The following is a 16,556-nucleotide window of genomic DNA, read 5'->3' as shown; positions in this document are numbered from 1 at the left end:
GGTCTGGAATCAAACCCGTGGGTGTGCCTGTATTCCCTTTTTTCCCTCAAGCCAAAGTGAATAGAAGTGTAGGGCAACTCTGCAGAGTAATTCTTGCAGCCTACTCATTTGCATTTAAAAAAGTGCAAGGATTTGGTTAGAGGAACTTGTAGGAATTGCAGGGATAATATTTAGATTATCACTCTGAAAAAGGCAAGATTGGAACAGGGAGCTAGACAGAAGAGGGAAGAGTTAGTGACATCTTTTTCTTAGTCACGTAGTATAAGGCAGTGGTTCTCAAATTTTATGGCTTGATTCAAAATCCTCTGGAGTTTGATGAAAAATTGAAGTGCTTGTCTTACCTCCATAATTTCTGCTTCAGTAGGTCCAGGTGGAGCCTAAGTGTCTCTGTGTCCAACAAGTTCTCCCGGTGATCCTCATGGATACTAATGTTTGAGAACCACTTACGCAAGGCTTTCCTTGTGGGAAGGTTTACACAACCAGGATAGAACAGCTCTTTTTATTAGATGGTTAATCTCTGAAATACTAATAAGTACATTGGATGAGTTGTCATGCACAGAACAAAGCCCATAAAAATCTCTTTTTTTTTCCCCAAGTCTTTATCCTTTGTGTCAAGTGACATGGGACTAATGTATTGTGTACAGAAATGAGAAGTATACTTCCTACTCTTTTGGCTTTCCTTAGCACTGGGAATTTGCCCCGAATAGCGTGCACTATCTCCTGAGCCTATGGCAGCGGTTGGCAGCCTCTGTGCCATACGTGAAAGCCACAGAGCCCCACATGCTGGAAACTTATACTCCTGAGGTCACCAAAGCCTATATCACATCCCGTTTGGAATCTGTGCACATCATACTGAGGTAAGGAACCTGGGACAGGGTTCTGTATTCTCTCCCCAGTTGCCTGGTGTTGGACTTGCCAGAGATTAGACACCCACTTGGCAAAGGCATTCTTGACATGATTCTCTTTTGGAGCTAATGCTGTTAATGGCCATTTTTTCATGTCAGCAGAATAGCAGATGAGAGCATAAAATCTGAAAGAATAGTCTTTCTCTTTAACATACTTATTATGTCCCTCTTTTTTGCCATCCTTAGTAATATCTTTGACTACTAGGTATATCAGTATACTGTTTGTCCTTGCCACTGATTTCCTTTAAACATGAGAGGAACATTTATAAGCTATAGATGATAAGAATTATGTGTAAGCTATAGGTGCTTTATTTTCCCGAAGAAATAAATGGATAAATAAGATGACACAATCCAGAGCTTACTAGGAGATGATCCTAGGCAGTGGATAGCCGATTGTATTATAGGAACACATGGTTTCTGTCTACCTTGACTGTTAACTAGACCGGAAATCTATAGCTAAAGAAGTGTTAGACCCTTTCAAAAATGACCTGTATAAAGTGAAGTTATTCTTTGTTTAGGGACCTTTCTTGTAGATTTTTTTGTTAGCTGTTTTTCAGGGGAATTTACTTGGATTCTGAAGGTCTGAGGTATTTTTAAAATCAGATCTTAATTGGCTCAGAGTCAATTACATTTAATTGCCATGAGTGATAGTCTCAACTGTTAATGACTTGAATCATTTCAAAATCCAAGTATTTGTGAAGCCCACTAGAAAGCATCATTCTCTCTCTTTTTTTTTTTTAACATTTATTTATTTTTAGAGAGAGCACAAGCAGGAGAGGGTCAGAGAGAGAGGGAGACAGAGAATCCCATGGAGGCTCCGCGATATCATTGCAGAGCCCGATGTGGGGCTGGATCTCACAAACCATGAGATCGTGACCAGAGCTAAAATCAAGAGTCAGACACTTAACTGACTGAGCCCTCAGGAGCCCCGAAAGCATCATTCTCTTACTGACATAGTTTCTGTTCCTGAGGATTCAGCTGGTTTCATTGAGGCATTGTTGCGGAGTGGTTAGACGTGCAGGCTCTGTGCCCAGGGAAGCCAGTTAATAGCTGTATGCTCTTGGGCAAGGTTATTCGAAGGATCACACAGCTATGTCCTGGCCCAGTGTGTGGACCATGGTGCACCCACAACTGTGAACTCTAGCTGTAATGGGGGCAGTGTTCCAGCCGCTGGGGTGTCACACTACAATGTAGCAATAGACAAAGAGCTTGCAGTATGACAAGATTTTTAAATCTAGAAGCAGTAGGTAAGGTAGGACCTGGTGTAGATGCACAGCACCTCAACTGCAATTCTGAAATCCAAGATCTAGAACCAAATTTTCTCATCAGTTTGGAATGAAAATGCATTTGGTGGCAAAACTTGGCATGTGCTAGTATGAGCCCATTTATAGTTTTTTCTAAAACTTATGTTTTTTGTGACTATTTATAATATTGATACATTTTGCTACAGGAATGTTGTATTTGATACCCCAGAGAGTCCATTGAGGGTTCATATTATATGGTAGAAGCGTTCATATTGCTTCATTAAAATCTGGAGATTTCTGGAGATTGGGCCACAAAGACCGCACACGAGGACAGGATATTTGTAGTCCCAAAGGTTATTATAGTCAAGGACCAAGAGCCCCTGGGGTGAGAAGCATAAGATAGAGAGGGTTGAGGCAAACGAATGTTAAGGGAGCAGTTGTTCAGATCAAAAGACTGGACACGAACACACAGAATCTATCTAAAGAAGACGCATGCTAGGGTGACGACACTGGTCTTCCCACTTTTTATATATGTTCCTTCTGTGCAAAAGGGAGTGTGGGGATGTGGGCCTCTACCAGTGTAAGTGTTGGCTAAATGCAGAAGAACAAGAGCTGTCGTGGTAAGGAAATCAATGGCATATTTTAAGAGAGCCGCCTTCTTTTTCCCTCGGGAGCAGGGATGGACTGGAAGACCCTCTGGAGGACACAGGCCTGGTGCAGCAGCAGCTGGACCAGCTGTCTACTATCGGACGTTGTGAATACGAGAAGACGTGTGCGCTCCTTGTGCAGTTGTTCGACCAGTCTGCCCAGTCCTATCAGGAGCTGCTACAGAGCGCCAGTGCAAGCCCCATGGACATCGCCGTGCAGGAGGGTGAGTGGGTGGGGGATGCAGCCTGTTAGGCGGTGCTGCCGGTACCCCTTCACTCATTGCCACCTCTCTCTCTTTTTTTTTAATGTTTATTTTTGAGAGAGCGCAAGTCGGGGAGTGGGGGAGGGAGGGAGAGAGGCGAGACACAGACTCCCAAGCAGCCTCTGCACTGTCAACACAGAGCCAATCAGGACTCCACGCAGGGCTCCTCCTAATCACGATTTTGACCTGGGCCGAAATCAAGAGTCAGATGCTCAGCCAACTGAGCCACCCAGGCGCCCCTTATCACCACCTCTCTTTCCTCCCTTTACCCCAAAATGACTCTTCCATCATTAGTTACCTCCATCTGCACGAAAGGCTATTATAAATAAATGCCACAGGTAGCTGGGGAAGAGTAACCAAAATCTTATCTACATGGATGTCTTTAACTTCAAGAAAGTACTGGACTCTAAAAGTAATGACCTTGTCTGATAGGAGAATGTCTGTTACCTAATGAATTTCCCCCTTGGCATCACCCTTAGCAGAGTGGGGTGATAGCTATACTCTGTAGGAAAAGTTAGGCATTATAGCTTTACCATAGTGTTCTTAAGATTACAGAAGCCCATAGTAAGAAATGAACCTCACTGTGAGGAAATTTCTTCAATGAAGTAACCACTGGAGTGGACACTAATAGATCTTCTTCCTGTTGCAGGAAGGCTGACATGGCTGGTTTACATCATTGGCGCAGTGATTGGTGGCCGGGTTTCATTTGCCAGCACTGATGAGCAAGATGCTATGGATGGCGAGCTTGTCTGTCGGTAAGTGGTCTCACAGAGGCTTTCTATTTCACTGCTGTGACTGCCACCGCTCCTTTTGGTGTTCTCAAACCACGGGAGCCTGGCCTGCTTCTGTTAGTGCTTTCCTCCCCATGTATAGAATGTAATCTCACAAACCTGATTGCCCATGAAAATGAAGGTCCAACTGCAGACATTTTATAAATACATTTTATAAATATAGCAGGAATTCTACCTTCAGCTTTTACTGAGGAAACATCTGCAGTAATTCAGCAAGGAAATGATGGATACAGAATTAGGAAAATGACAGTAGGGAGTAGCTTTTAGTTTTAAGGACAGTATCTCAGAGTTAATGAAATGTGGACTACTTTTGCAATAGCAGAGTGAGACTAATAGGAAACTGTGGTTCTTCAAATATTTCCAAATATGGAATTGCAGAGTTTCTGCAGCCTTTCAAATCTCTTGACATAACTTTTCCACCCAGAGGATTTCAAGTTACTTTGTACCTGTGATTCTTATCCATCTTTCTAAAAAAACCTATAAATGAACATTTAATGATTTCTAAAATTTCACCTAACACAGAAATAAAAAAGCAGGATTTTTTAATACTCTATTGCAGAGGTTCTCAAACCTTTTCACCAAGACTGTTCATCCTCTTAAAAAGTATCGAGGATCTCGGGGCCCCTGGGTGACTCAGTCCATTGAGCATCCCGCTCCTGATTTTGGTTCAGGTCATGATTTCATAGTCATGAGATCGAGCCCCACATCAGGTTCTGTGCAGAGCATGGAGCCTGCTTGGGATTCTCTCTCTCTTCCTCTTTTTGCCCCTCCCCTGCACACATGCATGCTCTTCCCCTCTCTCCCTCTCTGTCTCTTTCTCAATAAATAAACTTTAAAAATAAATAAATAGTATTTGAGAATCTCAAAGAGCTTTTGTTTATAAGATATAGCTATCAAAAGGACACCCGGGTGGCTCAGTCACTTAAGCTTCCCACTCTCGGTTTCGGCTCAGGTCATAATCTCACGGTTTCGTGAGTTTGAGCCCCGTATCATGCTCTGTGCTGGTAGTGTGGACCCTGTTTGAGATTCTCTCTCTCCCTCTCTCTGCCCCTCCCCTGCTCACACTGTCTCTGCTCTCTCAAATTAAATAAAATAAAACTTAAAAAGAAAATAAGATACAGCTATTGATATTTTTCGTATTAAAAAGTAAAACTGGGGTGCATGGCTGGCTCAGTAGAGCATGCAACTCTTGATGTCGGTGTTATGAGTTTGAGCCCCACGTTGTGTGTAGAGATTACTGAAAATCTTTTTTAGGGGCGCCTGGGTGGCTCAGTAGGTTGAGTGTCTGACTTTGGCTCAGGTCATGATCTCACAGTTAATGGGTTCGAGCCCCATGTCAAGCTGTGTGCTAACAGCTCAGAGCCTGGAGCCTACTTCAGATTCTGTGTCTCCCTCTCTCTGTCTGTCCTTCCCCCACTCACGCTCTGTCTCTCTATCTCTCAAAAATAAATAACATTCCAAAAAAAATCTTTTTTAAAAAATAAAAATAAGTAAAACTGAGAAAGTTTAAATTTATTCATTTAAAAATAACAATAAGCCCAAAACATGTCAACAGAAATAATGTTTTTTGAAATATTTTTCAAAAAAATTAATGAGAAAAGTGTCTTTGTTTTAATGTGTGGCCCAGAAGTCAGCTGGATTCTCAGATCTGTGTCCGCATTCAGTCTGTCATGATGTCATGCGTCTGGTAGCCACTGGACACCCCAGTGCACCCTCCTGTCAGAATGCAAGTAGAAGAGCAGGTCATGTTTCAGTATTGTGTGACCTTGGGGAACCGCCACCCTGAAGGTTTCTGAACTTTGAGATGCTCTCCTTAGAGATAAGCACGTTTTAACATGATGCCTTAGAATATATTGGTTCCCAGACATTTCAATCCGTAATTCCTATTCTGAAAATTCCCATTTGTCTGTTATCAGATGCCCGTATGCCCTTAGGTGCCTTAATCCTGACAAAAGTCTCCATGGCATGTCACACTGGCATTTTTTGAAGAGTCGACCAAAGATTTGACAAGGATGAAAGCAAATAAGCTTTCTGATTCAGCAGCTTGGTGTGTGTCCTAATATAAATTGAAGACAGTGTCTTGTATCCTCGTTTCTCACACTGAGTGTTACAGCATCAGGCCTGAGTCTGATTCACTCATGATGTGTCAGAAATAGTTTATCACCTGTTCTCATGTCATCAAAATGTCAGATGACTTGCTTGTAATAATACTCATTCAGTACTTATACGCTTGCATTCCAGCATTCTTTCGCCAGGAAAAGGCTCGGGGAAAAGAGACAAGGTCACAGTAGCACAGGGATGAGGTCACGGTGGTATATCTGCTCTTGGTTCCTGGGGCTTTTACCTACCTGTGGGCTTTGTCCTTCATGGGTCCATTCCCTTCATGGCTTTGTGGGAAAAAAGATTGAGGACCATGGGCTTAGTCCAGTCTCCCTCGTTTTATGGGTGAGGAATTGGGACTCAGAAAATAAATTGCTTTACTCAAGGTCTCACAGAAGTTTCAGGAAGACCAATACCCCAATACTGGTCGGGGGCGGGTGGGGTCCACTATTTTTAAGCTAATTATGAGTTCTGATTCAGCCTACGGTCTCAATGGACTAGAAGTTTTAAACATCCAACCCGACATTCATATTCATTCTCTGGCTATGGTTCCTATGGGGGCAGAAATAGAGAATTTTGTTCTCTCAGCAGAGCATAGAGCCTGTAGAGAATGCCTTTTAGATAGGATGGGTAAGGAGAGGAGACACATATGACCATTGGAGGATAGGTTGGATTTTCTAAAGTGACCAGGATATCCTGCTGTTGAGAGAATCATTGTTCTTCTTCCTCTAGGGTGCTCCAACTGATGAACCTGACAGATTCTCGCTTGGCTCAAGCGGGTAACGAGAAGCTAGAATTGGCCATGCTGAGCTTTTTTGAACAGTTTCGTAAGATCTACATTGGGGACCAGGTGCAAAAATCCTCTAAGGTAACAGACTCTCAGTTGGCTCTACTTCTTTCTCACTTGGGCTTGCAGAATTGCTAACTAAGAAACATCTGATAACAATTCAGACACGGGTTTTAGTATCAGGATAGTCCACATGTCTCTTCTTCATCTGTAGAATTTTGAGAGATTCATCAAAGAATTGGGTCCATCTCTCTAATGCTCCCTATGCTTAACAAATGGCCAGTCAAAACATCTGTTGGTCTCAACACTGGCAATTCTCAGTTTCTGTACATGAATTGATACTGAGAACAGCAGAAGGTTTTGATAGTCTTTATAATCTCAGGGTCGAAGGGGACTGGTAAGATAGCTCAGCATCTATCCAGTGTCAAGTAATACTTCGAAACTAGCTTAATCCCTTCAACAAAGATTTCCCCTACAGTTTCGTCCATTTTCTTCCCGCATCTTACCCCTGAATAAGGACAAACACAGTACTGAGATGTGATTTTTCTAATCCATATTTTCTGATTACTTTCTCTTCCCTTAACACAACACCAGCTGTACCGCCGACTCTCAGAAGTTCTGGGCTTGAATGATGAGACCATGGTCCTAAGCGTCTTCATAGGAAAAATGTAAGTGTTTAGCTTGCCATCAGCAAGAGTCCCTTGCAACTGTAAAATGTGATCTTGGCATTATGCTGCCAGTGCCTTGGTATTCCAGCATTGATCGTTTGCGTCAGAAAATTGTGCATTTGAGTGTGTGACAAGCTGTGCTTAGAGATATGGCCCGGCCCCAGAGCATTCCAGGCTTGTACAGGCAAGGATTTAATTTTGTTCATGTGGAATCTCCTCTATAGCCTCTGGAATCACCGGTGAAACCCTGTCATGGCATTAGCAAAATGGACATCCCTCCCCAGAGGTGCTCAGCCTCTCACCCAATCACCCTGCTGCCAGAGATGCCCAGAGTAGGCATTCGTTTTCTGGTGCTGATTTCCACTAGGTGTGCCCCCCCGCCCCCAGGAGGAGAGCCCCACTTTAAAACAGGCTTATTCCTCTCAAGAACTATCACACTCTTGAAGAGTCTTGAATCTGCAAAATCTAGTGCTATTTGAACTGTCTTCAAAGTTGGAGCTCCTAATTGGCCCTTTTTTTGTTTGTTTTCTTTTTTTTTAAGTTTTGCCCCCTTTGTTTACATTTTCCCCTTTTTAGGAGCTCAGTATCTCAAAGCACACAACTAGGAGCTAAATATTTTACCCAGGGCTGTGTGCAAAGTGACATTTTTCCCCTTCCAGCCATCCCAATCCTAAACACCCATATTCATGAGCTGGTTAATAATTTGATGCAAAAAGCAAAGGGGGTCTAAAGGACTCTGCCAGCCAAGAACCCGGAAGCAAGGGCTACTAGAATTCTGCAGCTGACAGTGGATGGCGCAGGTGCAGAATTGCATACGTCTGCATGTTATCACTGCCGCAGAAATCTCTTACCCTTGCTGCAGAAATCAGCCCTGGAGTGCCCCAGAATTCCAAGGGCCTGGGTATGGGCCAGTGTAGCTTTGGAACCAAGTAGTGAAGATTATCTGAAGGATAATTTTTCTAGTCAACCAAATGTAAGTACGGAGATTTTATACCCATTTTTTGTGGTTGTGATGTCTGTGAATTGGTGATGCAGATGTGTGGTGACTCTTGGTGGATGATTTTCTTCTTCTTCCAACCCTCAAGGAAACCAGGCAAATCAAAAGTATCTCCTGCTTTTTTTTTCTTTTTGTCCTCCAGCATCACCAACCTGAAGTACTGGGGCCGCTGTGAACCAATCACTTCCAAGACACTACAGCTTCTCAATGATCTCTCCATTGGATATCCTTTTCTAAGCCGGTTTCTGTGCACAGCAGGAACTGTGGCTTGCCACAGTCTTAGAAATCATGGCCTCCTGCTGCTTCCACTTTAATTTAGCTTTATGTGTGCTCAGGTATTCTCCATTCTCCTAGTTGCCAAAGCCAATACCCACACAGAATCCAGGGAGAATTCCAGACTCCAAATAGGAGCCACCCCATAAGCTAACAGTTTCTACAGATTTATGCCTGGTTATCTCTAAGATCCAGAAATACATAGCAGAGCTGTCTGATCAGTATGCACTCTGTGGCCATGATTTTTGCATCCCCAGTGATGACAGAGTCCACCTTGATTGTCAGCCTATTGCTAGAAGCAGCCTGATTCCAGGCCCTTCAGTAAAAGTAGTGGCTGTATTCCCTCTTGGCCTGGACCAAGTCTACTATAAAGTTTGAATTGCTCTTGAGGCAGGCTTCCACAATCAGGGGTCTACAAGAGACTAAACCCTATAAAAATTAGTGACTTTTAAGATTGTACGTAACTAGTGCCATTCTAAATGCATAAGAGAGAACCTAATTCACCACACACCGTGGATGCCTTAGGCAGGGATTTAGGGCTTAATTTGCTCTTAGAAGCCTCAGTGAGAAAAGCTGTCCTAGGATATTCATGATTCTTGGGGGAGAACTGCTGGGTTTTATCTCTTTTCTTACAGATAGGAGTTTGGTATGGGTATTCTGTCATCAATCAGTTAAATACTGCTTAGAAGAAAACACATTTTCCCCCCGTTTGGCAGGTGTTATATTCAAGTGCTTAAGGAAAATAAGATAATCTGGGTATGGAATTCATAGCCAAGAAAGAAGCTACTTTATCCTAGAAAGTTGCATTCTGCATTAAAGATTTTTCATTTGCACACACTTTCCTTGACCTTCTTTCTTTGTCTTCACATACAGTAGTGTAAGGAAACTAGTGAAGCTTAGTGCGGTACAGTTCATGCTGAACAATCACACGGTGAGTGATTTAGCACCTCTTCCCGGTTCTCCTCTCCAGCCAGCCACCCACACTTCCTCAGCCATATAAGGGGGATGTTTCAATTGAGGTCCGTAGTGCCCCCACAGCCAGAGACTGCTCCCTGACTCCCTTCACACTGCCAGATCACACTTACTCTCATCTGAGCTGCTCTTTGGAATCCAAATTATCTGAATTATGGTGAAGCTGCCTACTATTATTCATAGAAAGATAAATTAGTTGTAGATAACAACAATCATTAAAAAAATTTTTAATCCCACTCATACCCTTAAGGAATGACGATGTGGCCATTAGCTTGAAACGGCTCCTTAATTCTGAAATTCCTGGCTTGCCTTCCGCCTGTGACCCATGTCTTTATCTTTTTAACTTGTCTTCCTTTTTTTTAATAGAGCGAGCACTTTTCATTTCTGGGTATTAACAATCAGTCCAATCTGACAGACATGAGGTGTCGGACTACGTTCTACACGGCACTTGGGCGTCTCCTCATGGTGGATTTAGGTACTGCAATAAATCCTAGAGGCTCGCGTAGTAGTCTGGCATTGTTCTAAATTCTTACTTGAGCATGGAAAACTAGATGTGGGGGAGGTCTTTCCTGTTGTTTCATCAGTAACAAAACTGTCTGAAATAACGATCTGATTTCACCAAGAACAGATCATGCTATAATGGTCCCTGTAACTGGAAGAGAAGAACTATATGTGCCAGAAGTTTTCATCTGATGTGCAGTGATTTTTAAAACCTATTTCATACTTGTCCTCAGAAAGTTAAGAGAATTGAGGCCTAAATGCATGTTGTTGGCCAGATAACCCTCTACCCCACATGAAGGTGCAACCCACTCAAGACAGTCAACACAACTTTTCATGCCCCCTCCCCCCCCCCCCAGTTCACTAGCACATGTGAACCCACAAGGCTTAAGAGCCTTTGTAGCTGCCATGTGATATTAGCAGTTTGGGGTCAACTAATGACTGAAACGCAGCACTGTCTTCATTCTGAGCTATTTAAGTTCAATCCTACTATATAACATTACAGAACCTTCCAGGTTTATGGAAGATTAGTGAAAAGAGAGAAGTGTGAAGAGAGCCTCCACAGGCATCTGACTCCAGTACAAGTCTCATCAGGTTCTCATACACCAGACTCGGTCCTTTCTTAACTGACTGTCAGCTGTCACTTAAGGAGAAGTAAATAAAAACATAGTACCTCATAGACATAGGAACCTCTGGTATTGTCAAACACAATGTGGACATCCCTGGACTGGATGACTTCCGGCCATTTTCTAGTTTAAAAATTCTCTCTGTATATTTTATTCTGAAATTAGTACTCATACCCGTGGGGATGATAAAGGGGCCCCCTTGAATTATCCTCGGGTCTGCTCATCTTTCATACTATCTTATTTTCCTTGCATGCATAGCTTTGAATTTTTTATATTGGAGTCACACCCTGGGTTGTTTACCTTTCAGGAGAGGATGAAGATCAGTATGAGCAATTCATGCTGCCACTCACAGCCGCATTTGAGGCTGTGGCCCAGATGTTTAGCGCTAATAGTTTCAACGAGCAAGAGGCAAAGGTGAGTCCTTCACCCACTGATTGACCAGTTTCTGCTTTTGGGCAGCCCCTGACAGAAACTAGATTAGCTATTACTACAGAAAATAGTGCTCATCCATACATTTCCCACTGATTTCACTTCTATTTAATCTCTTGGGCTCCTGGGATTTTGAAATCGACAAACCAGTAGAGATTTATAAAGTCTTTTGTTTTTATGTTAAAGTGTTTTCTTATGTAATACTTACGATTTTTGTCTACATTTTCAAATGTAGTAGCATAAAGTTATTTTGTGTGTTTTCCTATTGTTTTTTGATCTCTGGTTGTATCTTTAGTTACGTGTCGCCTCTCAGTTTTAATACTGCATATTTGTGCTTTCTCTTTCCTGGATCAGTCTTGCCAGAAATGTGTCAACTTTATTAGTCTTTGCAAAAACAAAACCAAACCCTGTTATATCTTTGTTTTCTACTTCATTCAGTTCTGCTCTTTATGTTTATTTTCATATGTTTTTCTTGGGGTTTTTCCATTCTAACTTTTCAGCCCTCCTTCTTTCCTAATGTAATCATTTAAAGCTATAACTGTCCCTCTAGGCATATTATTCCACATGTTGGTTTACATAATGTAAAATTTACCAGCTTAACCGTTTTTTAGGTGTACAGTTGAATAGCATTAAATATATTAACACTGTCATGAAATAGGCCTCCAGAATCTATAGTTTTTGTATGTAACATTTTCATTTTCATTCAGTTCTTTGGATTTTCTAATTTCCATTAAGATTTCTTCTTTGACAGGAGTCATTTAGAAGGGTGTATGAATTTCCACATATATGGAATTTTAAAGTTACCTTTAGTTATTGATTTCTGGCTCTCAGAATTATCATTTCTTGATTTTTGCTCTCCTCATCTTCACACATACCTGCTCTCTTTGTCTATAGATCTCTGGAGCAAAACCAGAAGATACTAGGCTATTAATATTTGTAGGACGTAGGACTTTTTTGCAGTGTTCATAATGATGCTGAAGCTGAATTATAGTCACCAAATAGCCAGAAGTATTGCCCCAAGATGCCAGGCTTTACCTAATATTCTAAAATTCTGTTTTCTTCTCTAGAAAGCCTCTTAGTTTTCTGTCTCTAAATCATCAGGGAAGTCACAGAGCAACACCACTTTGCCCGGCTGTCTCCCCTCTTTCTACCAGTGTTTTGAGATAGGTACTATTCAGAGCTGAGTTTAGTGTGGAGCATGTCAGTAACTTGAGCTGGAGTACTAACCAGTACCAAGGATAATTGAGGAATATCACTGAATAGCAGCCCTTTTCCCCATCACTTTAGTTCCATACCAAAGCAGGTGAAATTAATGAAAAGAACCATTTTGGCCACGAATTGCAAGCATTTTCCACATCTTTGTCACACCTCATGTAATAAGTTTTTTAAAGTTGCTGTGTCTTAGATTTGAAGACAAGTTATGGTATCAGTTTAGGAAGAGAATTGTCTGCTTAAAGCAGGCTGTTAGAAGTACAGTCAGTTTTGTTTTGTTTATTTAGAGAGAGTGTGTGTGTGAGTGGGGGAGGGGCAGAGGGGGAGAGAGAGGGAGAGAGGGAGGGAGGGAGGGAGGGAGGGAGGGATGAAGAGAGAGAGAGAGAATCCCAAGCAGGGCTGTCAGTGCAGAGCCCGACACAGGGCTCGATCTTACGAACTGCAAGATCATGACCTGAGCCAGAATCAAGAGCCAGACATTAACTGCCTAAGCCACCCAGGCGCCCCAGAAGTACAGTCATTTTTGGCAAATGAGTCAGGACACCCAAATGTGCCCGTGTCCTTGAGCCTGTTGATTATCAGCTTTTAAAAGCAGTCTTCCTGCTGTTCAGGGCCCACGGGACAAGTAAAAGTACTACTGAGAAACAGAGGATTTGGAGTCTCGATGGTATGAGTCTTAACCCTGGCCCTCATGCCACCTAGCAGCATGATGGCACAGTATCTGCCTCTTAGGCCTCCATCTCTTTCACTGTGAAAGTGTACTTTACCCTCCAACATTTACACATCAGTCTTATTTCCAGGGCCTCCAACCAGGGCAGGTAAGATGGAGGCTGCTGTGTTTCCTCCCTGCAGGATCTGCATTTGATTTCCTGTGGTGCTGATGCGTTTGTAACTAGGTGTGGTACCAGACCTTTCAGATATGTGGTCCCTCTGCCTCTTCTTGTGTGGACTTTTTGGCCATTTTTATCCTCTTTTTTCCTAACTCTTCTTCAATCAAGCTTTTTTGCCCTTCTCCTTTTTACTTAGAACTTATTAACCATATTAGTGTCTTAAAACTTTATCAGCTTCTGTTTTTGCTGTGATGGATCAGGAACCATTGCTTTTTCTTAGTAGATAACAGGCTTACAAAACTAATTTTCTAAGTGAAAAGATTCCATTCTAGTAGGGAAGAGATCAGTTCGGAATATCTGGGAAGGAGTATTTGTTGAATGGTGGAAGAATTTGATTACACATTTGTGAAATCCCCATCAAGTAGTTATAGGTTTGGTTTTTCTTCTATTTTAACCTACTTTTGCCTTCTACTACAGCGAACTCTGGTTGGCCTAGTAAGAGACCTGAGAGGGATAGCTTTCGCCTTCAATGCCAAGACCAGTTTCATGATGCTGTTTGAGTGGATGTATCCTAATACAGACCAGGAGCGTGCTACTGCAAGCCTTAACTGGAGGGTGGATGGGCGGTGTAGTCATGGGGGATGAGGGTGGGCAGGGTTAGGGAGGCAACGAAGGCAAGGAGTTGCCCCCAAAGGCAACTCGTAAGCTCCCATTCCATAGTGGTGTGATGGCATAGCGCTACCTGCTCCCGTGAGAGAGATGGGGAAATGAACGAGGTCGTTTCCTACCACTTTCTTTTCTGGGCCCCAGATATAAAATGCCTGTGGAGCTGCGGCATGTGAATTTTGCCACACTTAGAAAAAAGAGACATTTCGATCTACTAAGAAAAGACAGCTTCCCTAGGAATTAGAAAGCCTAACCTTGGATTCATAACCTTGAACAAATCATTTCGTATCTGACTGCCTGTTTCTCCAGTAGTTATATAACGGAAATAGCTGCTTCCCTGTCACGAAGGGATAAGAGGATAAATAACAATATGAAATACGTTATGCTCTTCAGAAGAAAATCATTATGTAAATTACAGCACATTATTAGATGCCTATGAAAATTTTAAGAACACACAGTCTGGTTAGAAAGACTGCAAGATTAACAAGCAGGAGGCAGGAAATTAGAGAACTTTAACTTGACAGTTTGTGCTTGGCCAATGCGGAGAGATTATTTTAAATTCTGTACCTTTCTGGATTCAGAATTTTTCCTTAGCTTTTCATTTACAGATATCCATCCTACATGCCAATTCTCCAGCGGGCAATTGAGCTATGGTACCATGATCCAGCCTGTACCACACCTGTGCTCAAGCTCATGGCTGAATTAGTTCATAATAGGTAAGCAAGAAGAAATTTTCAAAGGGCACAAGTGCCCTTTTACCCGAGAGAATTCTAGGAGAAATTATTTCATCTAATGTTTTGGGCAGATTGTGAAAGATAATAAGACTCACTGCTAATAGAATTTGCAAAAAATATCTATAAAAGTTCACGTATGTATATTTTTGTATGTTTGGAAAAAGGGTGCCCAGCCACACAAAGCCACAGCTGCTTGCAGGAAATAAGTCACCTTGAAAAGAGTCCCAAGATACCCATTCTTACAAGAAGTGAATTTGGCAACCAACATTCTGATTTTGCCACCCACATATAAAAGTTAACACTTAGTAATCGTGCCATGCCTACCACATTTCAAAGTTCTCATTTCAGAAGGACTAATTGAGAATGATGCCGGGTGCATTAGAATACCGTTTTAAGAAAGGTATCTATTTGCGAGATTGCAGCTGGATTGGTAAAGATTTACTTAAGAAGAAAGTAAGAGAGACTTCCAAAATACCAAATTTTAGATTCGCCAAAAAATTTAGGGATGGAGGAAAACAGTAATCCGGCACATTGACTTCACTAGAATTTCAGGTCTGTGTATCTGCCTCTCATGGCACACCTGAGATAATTAATTTTTAAAACTGCCTTACTGAGGGGTGGCAGTAGCCTCCCGTCAGGCTTATAATCAAGAGTTACTCATTTACAAGATAAATATTTGAGAGCATCTAGTCTTTGCCAGCCACTTTCTTAGCTGTTGTGTCAGACAAAACCTCTCCTCTCTTAGATTTTACATTCAGGGGAAAAGACAGTAAAACAAGCATGGAAAATCATTTCAAATAATGGTAAGTGCTATGAAAAAAAAGTTAATAAAATGGGAATTGAAGGAGAAGAGGGTCAGAGAAGGCCTTTCAGAGAAAGTGATATTTAGGCTGGGTTCTGAATGACAAGAAAGACTCTGGTAGCCCTGCAAAATAAGGGGAAAAAGCATTCTAGGGGCGCCTGGGTGGCTTGGTCAGTTAAGCATCCAACTTCGGCTCAGGTCATGATCTTACGGTCCGTGAGTTTGAGCCCCGCGTCGGGCTCTGTGCTGACAGCTCAGAGCCTGGAGCCTGTTTCAGATTCTGTGTCTCCCTCTGTCTGACCCTCCCCCGTTCATGCTCTGTCTCTCTCTGTCTCAAAAATAAATAAACGTTTAAAAAAAAAAAAAGGCATTCTAAACAGTGAGAACAACTGTAAAAACCCTAAGATGGGATGAGCTCATGGGGACTTGAGACAGAAAATACCACTGGCTGGAGCATGGTGAATGAGGGGAGGCCATAGTAGACAAGTCAAACAAACAGGCCGGCAGAGACCCAGTCATATAGCAACTTAGGACAGCAGTAGTGAGGACGAGTGCATTCTCATTACAGCAGGAAGCTGCAGAAATCTTTTACGCATGGGATTAAAATGATCTCTTTTTACCTTATTTAAAGGTATCACTCTACTCTGAAGTAAGAGACTGTGGGGGAACAAGAGTGGGAGCAGAAGGACTGCACAGGAAGTAGATTCAGGGCATACTGTAGAGCTAGATCTTGATGGATCCAGTGTGGGGAGGAAAGGAAAGAAGAATCAAGGAGGACTGTTAGGTATGAGGCCTTAACCAACTAGAGTCATTAAAAAGACCAACTAGAAGCTTATTTAAAAGGTGGAGCAAACCAAAGAAGAGGTGCTCTGGTCAAGAGAACAGTCAGGAACTCAGAACTCAAGTGTTTGTTTGTTTGTTTGTTTTTTCAAGTTTGTTTATTTATCTGAGAGAGCATGAGCGGGGGAGGGGCAGAGAAGGAGAGGGAGAATCCCAAGCAGACTCCAAGATGCCAGCACAGAGCCCGATGCGGCTTGAAACCGTGAAACCATGAGCCAAACCCAACTGGGCACCCCAGAACTCAAGTTGTTTAAAATGCTTGCCTCACCTAC

The 16,556-nt window shown here is 42.4% G+C and overlaps 1 protein-coding gene and 1 long non-coding RNA gene across 2 annotated transcripts in view; one reads left to right on the top strand and one right to left on the bottom strand.

Annotated features, from left to right (window-relative positions):
* The window catches only part of XPO7 (exportin 7), a 40,673-nt gene that overhangs the window by 15,977 nt on the left and 8,140 nt on the right, over positions 1–16,556 (top strand). Inside the window, exons 11-21 of the mRNA XM_053216451.1 lie at positions 685–857; positions 2,827–3,020; positions 3,709–3,814; positions 6,683–6,818; positions 7,332–7,405; positions 8,545–8,628; positions 9,546–9,606; positions 10,014–10,122; positions 11,079–11,185; positions 13,720–13,808; positions 14,517–14,624. Coding sequence (XP_053072426.1) covers positions 685–857; positions 2,827–3,020; positions 3,709–3,814; positions 6,683–6,818; positions 7,332–7,405; positions 8,545–8,628; positions 9,546–9,606; positions 10,014–10,122; positions 11,079–11,185; positions 13,720–13,808; positions 14,517–14,624 — 1,241 coding nt within the window. The remainder of the gene's footprint in view (positions 1–684; positions 858–2,826; positions 3,021–3,708; positions 3,815–6,682; positions 6,819–7,331; positions 7,406–8,544; positions 8,629–9,545; positions 9,607–10,013; positions 10,123–11,078; positions 11,186–13,719; positions 13,809–14,516; positions 14,625–16,556) is intronic.
* Positions 5,330–6,239, bottom strand: LOC113604692 (uncharacterized). Its single transcript, XR_003426724.2, has 2 exons — positions 6,199–6,239; positions 5,330–5,566 (listed from the first exon to the last, which is right to left on the bottom strand). It is a non-coding gene; the product is annotated as an uncharacterized LOC113604692 (long non-coding RNA).

This window comes from Acinonyx jubatus, chromosome B1 (genome assembly GCF_027475565.1).
Source record: "Acinonyx jubatus isolate Ajub_Pintada_27869175 chromosome B1, VMU_Ajub_asm_v1.0, whole genome shotgun sequence".
Lineage (NCBI taxonomy): Eukaryota > Metazoa > Chordata > Mammalia > Carnivora > Felidae > Acinonyx > Acinonyx jubatus.
This window is presented reverse-complemented; position numbering and strand designations above follow the sequence as displayed.